The 13,871-nt window shown below is 46.9% G+C and overlaps 2 protein-coding genes across 2 annotated transcripts in view; both read left to right on the top strand.

The window, feature by feature from the left end:
• Positions 1-6,617, top strand: part of LOC102441086 (3-oxo-5-beta-steroid 4-dehydrogenase-like) — a 37,281-nt gene extending 30,664 nt beyond the window's left edge. Inside the window, exons 6-8 of the mRNA XM_023746952.1 lie at positions 3,637-3,746; positions 4,470-4,635; positions 6,492-6,617. Coding sequence (XP_023602720.1) covers positions 3,637-3,746; positions 4,470-4,635; positions 6,492-6,617 — 402 coding nt within the window. The remainder of the gene's footprint in view (positions 1-3,636; positions 3,747-4,469; positions 4,636-6,491) is intronic.
• Positions 6,618-6,729: 112 nt separating this feature from the next.
• LOC102441389 lies at positions 6,730-10,490 on the top strand. Its single transcript, XM_023746953.1, is given in 3 exon segments — positions 6,730-8,343; positions 8,410-10,435; positions 10,438-10,490. Coding segments are annotated over 3 exon segments (3,693 nt in total).
• Positions 10,491-13,871: the final 3,381 nt, after the last annotated feature.

Here is a 13,871-nt window from a genome sequence, read left to right on the forward strand (position 1 = left end):
TATGAAAATGTGTAATTGTGCTAGTAATTACAGAAATGGTGTGGGGAAATGCCTAGTTAGGTGGAAACAATACAGATCTTTGCCTCATACCATTCTCCAAAATTAATGTCCCTATGATTTAGAGTTATAGAGAAAGACAAAGTCATTGTAAATACTACACAAGAATTTCAGTTTTCTGAAGCTATGGACAGAAAAGTAAGCCATGGAAAAAATATAATGAAGATGTTAAATTTAATAGTATAAAAATGTTAAATGTAAAAATATCAGAAGCAAGGAGCAAGTAAATATAGATAATTGTATTTTTAAATATAATAGAAAAGAGGTTTATATCCTTGTGAATTAAAAGTCTAATAAAAATCAATGAAAAAATAGAATACTAAGAATCAGCAGGAAAATGGTCAAAAGTAATGAATAGAAATTTGCAAAAAACAATTTGCAAGATTGGTAAACATATGAAAATGTGTAATTGTGCTAGTAATAACAGAAATGTAAATTTAAGTGTGATGACATGCTCCCCCTCCTGAGAGCATGCCAACACCTTTCTCTTCCCCTTCTTCTTCCCTCTCAGGCGTGCATCTCCTAAACTCTAGGGGACGCCAGGAGACCTGCAATCAGGGGAGCAATGGCCAGAGGCAGCTCAACCTGGGCTAACCCCCTGAAACTGTCTCCAAAGCCCCCTTTTCTCTGATTTAGCTCACTGAGAAATTAGTGTTTTTAGTAACTTAAAAAGTCTGGCATGAGTCCATGATAGAAAGCATGAATTATTACCTACATCATGACTATAGCCCACAGCTAAAATGGAAGTGGCTATTTTACAAGTACCACTTCCAAACTGACACCTAAGCTAACACTATACAATATGCTCTCAGGTATACAGAGTAGCAACCTTTGACTTCCTAGCTGACCTCCATCCATCCCTATATTCCTCCTTTTCCCTCACCCGCACATCTCCTTCCTACACCCCCAAGAACAATATTCTGTCATTTAAATGTTGAAATGACAGTAGGTTTCTTACAAATCTACTTATATAAAAACCATGGGTGGTGTTCATCACGACCAGGGTCTGGCTGGCGACCAACCGGAAGGAAGTCAGTCCTGCAGGGATTGTCCTGGCAACGGCTGCGCCCTCCCTGAGCTGTTTCCCGGGAGCTGTTTCGGGCAAGGTCGGGGTTTGTGGCAGGAACCCGTCCTGGGAGCGTGGTTCCCTGGGAGTGTGCCGCACCAGCACGGCCAGGGGTGAACCTGAGTGGGGGCAGCTGAAAGGCTTAGAAAAGACAGAGAATGAAAGCCGGGACTCGGTGGGACACTGCTTCTCTGAGAGACAGTGATAACGTCCACAGCCATGCCTTTATTTTATAGCAGATGCTACAAGGCAAAGTAAGGGCGTGACCACGATGCTTACAACATTCTCCTGGGTTTCAGTCCTACTCAACTACATGCACCTGAACACTATCAAGCCTACATCACTCAGGCACATGGGGCCACGTGTTCGGACTATAGGTTCAAGCTTACAACTACAGCTATTGGCTATAATTGTGCTGGGTGGGCCCTGCCCTCCAAGCTGGAACTTGCACGTGGCAATGCGAGGACTGTGCCCTCTCCTCAGTCCAAGGCTTGAACCTGTCCAAAACACTGTAGCATCTCCCCACAATAAAGTTTTAATTGTGTTTTTTTGTTACTGATGTTGTGGCCCCACCCCATAACAAAGAAACAATTTCTGGAGGATGAGGCCCAGGAATCAGGATTTTAAAAAGATTCCCAGGTGATTTTAATGTGCAGCCAAGAATTGAAAGTGGGCGCAATCTTCATGCTATTGGGAAATCTCAAAAGTAAATGGGATCTTTGTAATGGTACCAGATTTATCATCAAAAGATTACAACCTAACATTATCGAAACTGAAGTATTAACAGGATCTGCAGAGGGAGAGGCTGTTCTGATTCCTGGAATTAATTTGTCCCCATTTAAATTGATTCAATGACGGTTTCCCATGATGCCAGCATTTGTGATGACTATTAATAAATCACAAGGACAAACTCCAGACAAAGTAGGCATATTCCTACCTGAAGCCGTTTTTGCACATGGTCAGTTATATGTCGCTTTCTCTCGAGTTTGAAGAGCATGTGATGTTACAGTTAAAGTTCTAAGTACTTATCACAAGCGAAATTAGTCCAGCACTCTGAAAGTGTTTTCACTCTTAATGTGGTGTACAGGGAGATATTAGAATAAGTTTAATCACTTTATCAGTCATTGTTTGCATCACTGTTGTTTTTATATCATGTTTTTGTTGTTTTCATATCATGTTTTTGCTGTTTTCATATCATGTTTTTGTCGTTTTTATATCATGCCTCTGTTGTTCTTATATCCTTCTGTTACTGTTTATTTATTAATAAATTTATATATTATTTTCATATACATTTTACTAATTTCCTTTCATCTCTCACATTTCTATTATAGAGAAAGGGCTAATAGCAATATTAAAATATCTCTGCTAATTAATTCCCTTTTTAAAAAAAATATATTTTATTGATTTTTTACAGAGAGGAAGGGAGAGGAATAGAGAATTAGAAACATCGATGAGAGAGAAACATCGATCAGCTGCCTCCTGCACACTCCCCACTGGGGATGTGCCTACAACCAAGGTACATGCTCTTGACCAGAATTGAACCTGGGACCTTTGAGTCTGCAGGCCGATGCTCTATCCACTGAGCCAAACCAGTTAGGGCAATTAATTCCCTTTTAATGTGCACGAATTTCATGCACCGGGCTACTAGTATATAGAGAAAGATGGTAACTTATTATCTCAGAATGAAAAAGAGAGCAAAAATTTGACAGTGTGTCACCTCATGCGAATGAGTAAATATCCTAATCTGTTGGCACAAGAATGTTGATCAGCTACACAAATATATCCGACCAAGGAGGCAAGACCTTTTGGAAGATCACAGCTTGAGCCTATTCATGTGTTGCGTGGTGTCTGAAAGCAGAGCACAGCAATACTGTAGAGATGGCTTACCAATACTGCAGCCCTTCTGAAGCCCCAACTTCAACAGTTTGCAGCATCCACAGTAATAACCCCAAAGATTTTGCCTCTGTCCTCTCTGTATAATACTTACTGTTTTCAATGTTGAATGTAAAAAAATAAATAGAACTCTCATCCAAGAAAATAAAATTTATCTTTAAATTTAGTTTCATACATGTTCTTCCTCTTGTGAAAATATTCTCAGATGTTTGATAGCTAGAGCAGAGGGCTTCTGTAACATGTCGCTTCTACTTACTAAGACTAATCTGAACATTGAGACTGTTTGTTATAGAAATTGTATTTTCTAGGATGTTTATTATAAATAACTGATTCTGTGCATTTCAAGTTTTAAACTATGATAGGGACACAAAATTGAATTCCACCCCCCAATTATTTTATAATTAATTCACAGATGGTGCCCTTACTAACCTTGCCGTAATTAACTTCGCCAGTATATAAACAATGTAAGTTTCCTTGTTAGGAAAAATATTTAGAATTTGTCTCACTATCCATAATACTTTAAAAAGAAGTTTATTTAAAAGATTTTTTAAAACTATATAAAATTGCATTCACCTACAAGGCCTTAATTTTGTGCTCTGCTCTTCAATGCAACCACATAGGTGGAATGCCATCCATATTTCACTCAGACAAAACTCCTGGAATTTTGCCAACAACATGATATTCTCATAGTTGCATTTATTCCTTTGGGGATCTCTAATCATCGAGACTGGTAAGTAATACTATACATCTCTTCAGGAAGTGTTTCCTTTGATGTAGAGTATGAGGCTAATGTGAATTATTTTATTTATTTAAATGATTCCATTGGGCTGTGTAATATTAAGAAACTTACTTAAACTCTTCAGGTCATTCTCCATATATCCAAACTGAGCTAATAAAACCTTCCTCACTTAGATGTTATAAGAATTGATTATGCTACATGTATAAAATTACCTAACAGTGCCTAAAATACAGAAGTGATCCATAAATGCTAGTTTAGTTGTTATTTGATAGAGTCTCTATGGCCTAAATTCTGAAATTTTAGAATTTTTTATCTCTGTAATCATTGGCAACACTTCTACTATGATGTGTTCCACAGACCAAAGTAGAAATTTTTCTACTCTAATATGATTCCAAGAGTTGTATTTCTACTTATTCCACTTCAGGCTACCGGCCTTCTCACATATGTCTTCTTTCAGCCCAGCCCTCTCTGTAAGATACATCAAAACATATTTACTTTCTCAAAAAGGCAGCAATATAAATTTGCCTCTCTTGATCTTCCCACACTAAGAACAACTCTTCATTGAGGACTCCGCAATCACAGAAATTGCTTACAGGTGACCTGAAATGTCCTGGTAGGTTACCAGGTGAATGGGAAGACAGAGAAGGAGGATTGATTAACCACTGCTTCTCATTGATTCTAGCTAAATATCATGCATGTTTTTATTTTTTTAAGGTTGACTACATACTTCGAACCTTTGTTAGAGGATGAACTTCTAAACTCATTGGGGAAAAAGTACAATAAGACTGCAGCTCAGGTTGCTTTGCGTTTCAATATCCAGCGAGGGATAGTTGTCATTCCTAAAAGCTTTGAGCCTACATTGATCAAAGAAAACTTTCAGGTAAGAGAACTGCTTCTGAAAATGTAAAAAGTAGGATTTTTTATTCAAATAATTTTGTTTAGACTAAAAAGAAACTTGTAACGCCTTCATATTTTATTTTATACCAGCTCCCTGACCCACTCTGCAAATATCTGCATTTAATTTTACCTGAATTTGAAACTATTGCTAGCACTTTGGGGATTGCTTTGCTGATTGTACATTACAGGCATACTTCAGAAATATTACAGGTTCCATTCTAGACCACCAAAATAAAGCGTGAATTGCAATAAACTACCACAATTTTTTGCTTTCCCAATACATATAAAAGTTATGTTTCACTATACTATCTATTAAGTAGTATTATGTCTATTTGGGTACATAGTTTAATTTAAAAATACTTTATTGCTAAAAATTATTAACCAGCATTCAAGACTTCAGTGAATCGCAGTTTTTTTGCTGGTGAAGGGTCTTGCCTTAATGTTGATGGGCTAAAATTCTAAAAATATTAGAATGGTGGTTGCTGAAGGGCGGGGTGGCTGTGGCAATTTCTTTAAATAAAAAAACAATATTTCCCATTTTGATTAACTCTTCCTTTCATAAACAATTTTTCTGTCATCTGTGATGCTGTTTAATAGCATTTTTACCCACCAACCTTCTTTCAAAATTGGAGTTAATCCTCTCAGGTCCTGCTTTATGGACTAACTTTATGTAATAATCTTTTGTTGTCATTTCAACAATATCGACAGCATATTCACCAGGAGTAAGTTTCATCTCAAGAAACCACTTTCTTTGCTCACCCATAAAAAGCAACTCCACGTTTATTCAAGTTTTATCATAGGATTGCAGCAATTCAGTCACATCTTCAGGTTCCACTTCTGATTCTAGTTCTCTTGCTATTTCCACCACATTTGTGATTACTTCCTCCACTGAAGTTATCAGTGAGGGTTGGAATCAACTTCTTGCAAACTCCTGTAATGTTAATATTTCTACCTCTTCTCATGAATCAGGAATGTTCTTAAAGGCATCTACAATGTGAATCTGAAAGAACAAAGCAGGAACAAGCCCTCCTCCCTTTTCAAGGACAGAGCAGAGACACACTCTCCTCCCTCTCCTCTATCTTGTCTTGCAAGGCTGGGCCCTCAGCCCAAGCCCCCGCCCCCCCGCTTTTCTGAGAGTGACTGCAAGAATGCTGGTATTGTCCTAACTCCCCCAATCACTACCTGAATGGACCAATGAAGCTCCAGAAATGCAGCTCAGGTCCTAATAAGGCTGAAGAGGAGGACGGCTCTAACCTTCAGAATGTGTTGGTCACCTCAATCTCTAACCCTTCTGACCTAAATGACCAATCTCTGTAACTCACGTCACCCCTAAAGCCCACCCAAATAACTTGCCCTATATAACCTTTGTTCTCCCGGGACATGCTCTCTCTCGTCTCACCGCTGCGCCGGACAGAGACCGGGAGCCAAACCTGGGTTTGAATAAACGACTCTTTGCTTTTGCATCGGAAGAGGCTCCCTGGTGGTGAATTATTGGGGACCCCGAACTCTGGGCATAACATTTGGGGGCGCGTCCGGGATCCCCAAATTCCCACAAGGGACCCCACTCCGGAGGGTCTGCTAACCGCGGTAAGTGTCTGTGTGTCCTCTGTTCTGTTCTGTACGAGCTCGCTTCTGTAATCTGTGCCTGATAAAGATCTAAGTGGACGCACGGGTGGATCTCAGGCAGGAGGAGTCAGGGGACGCCTTGGCCCTCCGTCTGGAGGGGTGTAAAAACCCCTCACGAGGGGAGTGGACTCCCTTCAAACTCTGAACCTCTGGGACGAGGCGGGTCGCTCCCGCTGGTTGGCATACGGCCATCGTCCAGTTTTTCTTCCGCAGGGTGGGAAGGCTGTTCTTAGTTATCTTTGTTTGTCTGTTGTCTGTGTTCTTTTGTCTAATTTTGTGGACTCACTGGACGGACGTTATGGGACAGACTCAAACTACTCCTTTGAGCATCATGGTTGATCATTTTAAAGAGGTTAAGGGAAGGGCTACTAACCTTAGTGTGGAGGTGAGGAAGGGTCGATGGCAGACTTTCTGTTCCAGCGAGTGGCCAGCTCTCAATGCTGGGTGGCCTATGGAGGGGACTTTCGACCTCCCCACCATTCGCCGGGTCAGAGAAATTGTTTCTCGGCCAAAGGGGGGTCATCCAGATCAGCTCCCTTACATTGTTACTTGGCAGGATCTCGTGGAGGACCCTCCCTCCTGGCTCAAGCCCTTCCTGGCTCCACGCCCACCGGAGCCGGCACCCATTCTTGCCTTGCAGGAAACGGAGAAGAAGAAAAAGGAGGAGAAAAAGACCACCCTGCCATCGGCTCCAGCTCCCCTCTACCCGGTTTTGCAGGGGGGTAACGAAGAAGAGCTAATTTTTCCTCCCCCGTATCGGCTCCCCAGGTTGCCGGAGAGATTGGATCCTGCCCCGTCGCGGGAAGCTGACGCAGTTCCGGTTCCGGCCGGGAGCGGGGTTCCGGGTGTGGCCGGGAACGCAGTTCCGGTTCCGGCCGGGAGCGGGGTTCCGGGTGTGGCCGGGAACGCAGTTCCGGTTCCGGCCGGGAGCGGGGTTCCGGGTGTGGCCGGGAACGCAGTTCCGGTTCCGGCCGGGAGCGGGGTTCCGGGTGTGGCCGGGAACGCAGTTCCGGTTCCGGCCGGGAGCGGGGTTCCGGTTCCGGGAATGGCCGCGATTCCGATGGGAGGTCCGCCCCTCACCCGGCTGAGGGCTCAGAGAGAGCTGTCCATTGCCGCACCCGATTCTACTATCAAGACCCTGCCCTTACGGGCCGCTGGACCCCCAGATGTGGATGGCAATCAACCTTATCTTTACTGGCCTTTCGCTACGAGTGATTTGTACAACTGGAAGGCACAGAACCCTAAGTTCTCCGAGAAGCCGGGGGGACTTATTGACTTGCTAGATTCTGTTCTTTTCACCCATCAGCCCACATGGGATGACTGTCAGCAGCTTTTACAGGTCCTGTTCACAACGGAGGAGAGAGAGAGAATCCTCAATGAGGCCCGGAAAGTGGTTCCCGGTGTAGATGGAAATCCAACCACCAACCAGGCACAGATAGATGTCTCTTTCCCCTTAACTAGGCCTAACTGGGACTTCAACACGGCAGAAGGTAAGGAGAGGCTCCGAATCTACCGCCAGACTCTGATCAGGGGTCTCCGTATGGCTGCTAGGAAGCCTACCAATTTGACCAAGGTAGGGAATGTACAGCAGGAAAGAGATGAGTCTCCAGCTGCCTTTCTGGAGCGGATCATGGAGGCATATCGCACCTATACCCCCATGGATCCAGAAGCTCCAGAAAATAAGGCAGCTGTGGTCATGAGTTTTATAAACCAGTCAGCCATAGACATTAGAAAGAAACTGCAGCGGATAGATAGATTAGGGGAAAAGAGTTTTCGGGACTTGCTGGAGGTGGCTGAAAAGGTGTATAATAATCGAGAATCTCCTGAGGATAGGCAAGCCCGCGCCATGGTGACTGCCAGTGACAAGCAAACCCGAAACCTGGCCAAGATTCTGCTAGCCACCACCATGGAGTCCCCAGAGGACCGGACCCGCCGCCTTCGCCAGCTTGCTGATGACCAAGAAGAAGGTAAGGGGACCGCCCGGGGCGGGAAGAAGAAGCTGCAACGGAACCAGTGTGCCTACTGCAAAGAAATAGGACACTGGGTCCGGGACTGCCCAAAGAAGGCCGGTAAAAAGGGAAACAAAACGGACCGGGTGGAGGTCTTGGAGCTGGGAGGACTGAGTGATTAGGGGGGTCGGGGTTCGGACCCCCTCCCCGAGCCCAGGGTAACTCTTAGAGTGGAGGGGACCCCTGTTAACTTCCTTGTCGACACTGGAGCACAACACTCAGTCCTACGCACACCTCAAGGGAAGCTAGCCAGCAAAAAGTCCTGGGTGCAAGGGGCAACTGGCATAAGCCAGTATTCATGGACTACCCGAAGAACAGTAGATCTAGGAACGGGCCGGGTATCCCATTCCTTCATGGTAATACCGGAGTGCCCCTACCCCCTTTTAGGACGGGACTTGCTAACCAAGATTGGAGCTCAAATAACTTTCAGACAAGGGGGGCCCCAGGTCACCGATGGCAAAGGCCATCCCACCCAGGTTCTGACTCTGCGACTGGAGGATGAATATCGCCTCCACCAGGGGGCGCCCACAGGGGAGAACAATATGGACAAATGGCTACAAGAATTCCCCACTGCCTGGGCAGAGACGGGAGGAATAGGACTGGCTGCTCACAGGGCCCCAACCCTGGTAGAGTCGAAACCAGGGGAAGGTCCCATCAGAGTTAAACAGTACCCTATGTCCCAGGAGGCTCGGAAGGGGATTCAGCCTCATATCCGAAGACTACGAAGCCTAGGGATACTGGTTCCATGCCAATCTGCCTGGAACACCCCCCTCCTGCCAGTCAGAAAGCCCCACACGAATGATTACCGACCAGTCCAGGACCTCCGAGAAGTAAATAAAAGAGTTATGAATATACACCCAACCGTCCCCAACCCGTACACTCTCCTAAGCTCTTTGACACCCTCTAGAGTCTGGTACACTGTATTGGATTTGAAGGATGCTTTTTTCAGCCTGCCGCTCGCGCCTCAAAGCCAACCCCTGTTCGCCTTTGAATGGCACGATCCAGAGGAAGGCTACAGTGGACAATTAGCCTGGACACGATTACCCCAAGGGTTCAAGAATTCGCCCACCATCTTCGACGAGGCGCTACATGAGGACCTCGATGCCCCACTGCATAACTGTGCAGGGATCCTGGAGCAGGTACATGGACTTCGGAAGGATTTGACCGATCGGCCCCTCCCTGACGCAGAGGCCACCTGGTTCACGGATGGGAGCAGCTTCGTGCGAGACGGATGCAGGTATGCAGGTGCAGCAGTGGTCACCAACACGGACACTGTGTGGGCAGAAGCACTGCCCCCTGGGACATCAGCCCAGCGAGCAGAACTCATTGCTCTCACCAAGGCACTGACACTGGGGGCGGGGAAGCGGCTTAACATTTACACAGACAGCCGTTATGCATTTGCTACGGCCCATGTCCACGGGGCGATTTACCAGGAAAGAGGGCTATTGACAGCAGAGGGACGGACAGTAAAAAAAAACAAACAGGAAATTCTAGACCTGCTTGCTGCCCTATGGCTTCCCGCGAAGTTAGCCATTGTCCACTGTCAAGGGCACCAGAAGGCAGATGATCCAGTAGCAAGAGGCAACCAAAAGGCTGATCAGGCAGCCAAGGCAGCGGCCTTCACCTCAGTCCCCGTCCCCGCCATGGCCTTACAACTACCAGACCCCGGGGACCCAGTTCTACCAGACCAGCCTAGGTACTCTCAGGAAGAGCTGCAGCAGATCAGAAAGCTTCCCCTCACCAAGGAAATAAAGGGATGGTGGTATACCTCGGATGAGAAACTCATACTACCGGACTGGCTTGGGGTCACAGTGTTAGAACGCATGCATCGGTCCACCCACTTGGGAGCCCGGAAGTTAAAGGACTTAATTCAGCATGCCAAGATCAAGATTCACCAACAAGACTCCAAAATCAATCAGATTATAGCCTCCTGAAAAACCTGCCAACTCACAAACGCAAGAGCTGGATCAGGTGGACAAGGAACCAGGCTCAGAGGCACCAAACCAGGAGCACACTGGGAGGTCGACTTCACTGAAGTCAAACCAGGAAAGTATGGTTATAAATATCTTTTAGTATTCATAGACACCTTCTCTGGCTGGGTAGAGGCGTACCCAACCAAGCATGAAACAGCCCAGACGGTGGCCAAGAAGCTACTGGAAGACATCTTACCCAGGTATGGTTTTCCTGCTCTGATAGGATCTGACAACGGACCAGCCTTTATTTCGCAGGTAACACAGGCAGTAGCCAAGGTCATAGGGGCGGATTGGAAATTACATTGTGCTTATAGGCCCCAGAGTTCAGGGCAGGTAGAAAGAATGAATAGAACTCTAAAAGAGACCCTTACCAAATTAACTATGGAGACTGGCGGGGATTGGGTGGCTCTCCTTCCGTATGCCCTTTACCGGGTGAGGAACTCCCCTTACACTCTGGGTCTCACCCCTTACGAAATCATGTTTGGTAGGCCCCCTCCTATCATCCCTAACCTAAAAGCTGAACTTCTTGTTGAGTTTGAAAATCAGGAGATATCTTTTTTCCTAAGAGAACTGCAGAGGGCGCACGAGGACATTTGGCCGCGCCTCCGCGCTGTCTACGAGGCTGGCCCCACTCGACGCCTCATCAGTACCAGCCAGGAGACTGGGTGTTCATCAGAAGGCACCGACGAGAGACCCTCGAACCACGCTGGAAGGGCCCCTATATCGTCGTGCTGACTACACCCACCGCTCTCAAGGTAGATGGCATCGCGACTTGGATCCACCACTCCCACGCTCCCCCAGCCGACCCCTCTGCAATCCAGGAAGACTTCATCACACAATGGAGCATCGACCAAGACCAGCGCAACCCGCTCAAGCTCAAGCTGCGGCGCACTCGACCTGCCTGATGTTGGTAACCTTGCTTGTGATCACTCCTGCCACCGGGAGCCCACATACTCCTTATAATATCACCTGGCAGATCATAGACACTAGCTCAGGGGTGATCCTTAATCAGACTTCTCAGGTCCATCCCAAAGACACCTGGTTCCCTGAACTGCGGGTAGACCTCCTAACTCTCTTTCCCAACCCACGAGATACCAGCGATTACTGCCTGGGTGCTGCAATACGGCAGGCTTCTGATGACTCAAAACCAAGAAGAACCCTCTATTTTTACGTCTGCCCCGGGCACTCACGGGCTCGGTCCCTGGGAAACGACCCTTGTGGAAGTGCTGGGGACTATTTCTGTGCCTCCAGGTCATGTGTGTCAACTGGACACATTTGGTGGAAGGCCCCAAAGAAGGGTGACCTAATCACTGTCGGACGGCCGGCTGCTCCACCTTGTCCCCGGAGTGGCCGTGTCTACTGCAACCCCATGAACATTTCCTTCACGAAAGAAGGGGAAAAGGCTGCAGGATGGGACACGGGAAAGACTTGGGGATTCCGAATCTATTCCTGCAGGGGGGCTTTGCGTAGTGCGGACCCTGGGATGTTGTTCACCCTCCGGGTTCAAAACACCCCCCTTCACTATCATTCCCCTGTGGGAGTGGGGCCCAACAAAGTACTAGCTCCTCGACTTCAGCTGACCACACCTCGGGTATCCACAATTGGAGGAGCATGGGCCCCGGCTTCACCGCCCAACACGCCACTCGCACCTACCATGGAAAACCTAACTCTGAATCATACCCCCCTGCCTGAAGTAGACCCTCTTATAAGCATGGTTATAGAAGCCTATTATGTTTTAAATGCCTCCAGGCCCGACCTGACCAAATCTTGCTGGCTCTGTCTAGACGTTGAGCCACCGTATTATGAGGGTGTCGCGGTTAAGGGCAACTATACAACAGCCACGATTGTCAGCTCCTGCAGGTGGCAGCAAGCTGTTGCAAGATTAACCCTCCAGGCAGTGATGGGGCAAAGGACTTGCATAGGCAATGTACCCCCTGAGCAGTTACATCTCTGCAACGAAACTCTGACTATCCCCGAAGAGGCAGTATATCTTCTACCTCCTAAGAATGCATGGTGGGCCTGCTCCAGTGGCCTCGCTCCTTGTGTCCACTCCCTGGTTCTTAATTCCCAGAAGGAAGGCTTTTGCGTGCTCGTGCAGTTAATTCTCAAGTTAATATACCATTCAGAGAAAGAAGTCCTTGACAAATTCAGCGCTGCCAATCCACGAAGTAAAAGAAAGCCCATCACTGCTCTAACTATGGCAGCCCTTCTGGGATTAGGACTAGCGGGAGCAGGGACTGGAATATCCTCACTTGTCATACAGGACAAGAATTATGGAGCCCTAAGAGCAGCCATTGACTTAGACATAGAAAGAATTGAAAAATCTATTACCCATTTACAGGAATCTCTCACCTCCTTATCTGAAGTAGTGCTCCAAAACAGAAGAGGACTAGACTTGCTATTCCTGCAGCAGGGGGGCTTATGTGCAGCTTTGGGAGAGGAATGTTGCTTTTATGTTGACCACTCAGTTGTTGTTAAAGAATCTATGGCCCTCATAAGGGAAGGATTGCAGAAGCGGAAGCTGGAAAAAGAGCAGTCTCAGTCCTGGTATGAATCATTGTTCAACTGGTCCCCATGGTTAACTACTCTCATTTCTGCCCTCGTCGGGCCCCTTGTAATCCTCCTAATGTTGCTAACTTTTGGCCCCTGCATTATTAACAAGCTAATTCAATTTGTCAAGGAACGCATAGGGGTAGTTCAATTAATGGTCTTACAAGCTCAATACCGGCCTCTAGCGACGGAGGGCGAGGTAGAAATGCAGTCCGTCTCATGATTGAGCCGTGAGTTCCAAGACAAGGGGGGGGAATGAAAGAACAAAGCAGGAACATGCCCTCCTCCCTTTTCAAGGACAGAGCAGAGACACACTATCCTTCCTCTCCTCTATCTTGTCTTGCAAGGCTGGGCCCTCAGCCCAAGCCACCCCCGCTTTTCTGAGAGTGACTGCAAGAATGCTGGTATTGTCCTAGCTCCCCCAATCACTACCTGAATGGACCAATGAAGCTCCAGAAATGCAGCTCAGGTCCTAATAAGGCTGTAGAGGAGGACGGCTCTAACCTTCAGAATGTGTTGGTCACCTCACTCCCTAACCCTTCTGACCTAAATGACCAATCTCTGTAACTCACGTCACCCCTAAAGCCCACCCAAATAACTTGCCCTATATAACATTTGTTCTCCCGGGACACGCTCTCTCGTCTCACCGCTGCGTCGGACAGAGACCGGGAGCCAAACCTGGGTTTGAATAAACGACTCTTTGCTTTTGCATCGGAAGAGGCTCCCTGGTGGTGAATTATTGGGGACCCCGAACTCTGGGCATAACAGAGGCTCATGCTCTTCAGCCAGGGATGCCCACGGAGCCCAAGGCCTGAGACCAGAGCAGCTTTCCCCGAAATCTCCAGTGAAGGGGCCCAGGTGCACACTCCCAGCTCCACTGCAGGAAGCACTGAACTCAGGGTAACAGGCCCGCATTTGCAGGGCTTACAGAACGCCTGCGGATGCCTCGCTACACCCTTCCGCTGGATCCCGTTTTATTACTATGATGATGATGATTATTTAGATAAAGGAACCTAAACTCAGGAGGGGGAAGGGACTTACTTAAGGTTCCTGACAATACC

The sequence above is a fragment of the Myotis lucifugus genome, unplaced genomic scaffold, assembly GCF_000147115.1.
Source record: "Myotis lucifugus unplaced genomic scaffold, Myoluc2.0 scaffold_770, whole genome shotgun sequence".
NCBI lineage: Eukaryota > Metazoa > Chordata > Mammalia > Chiroptera > Vespertilionidae > Myotis > Myotis lucifugus.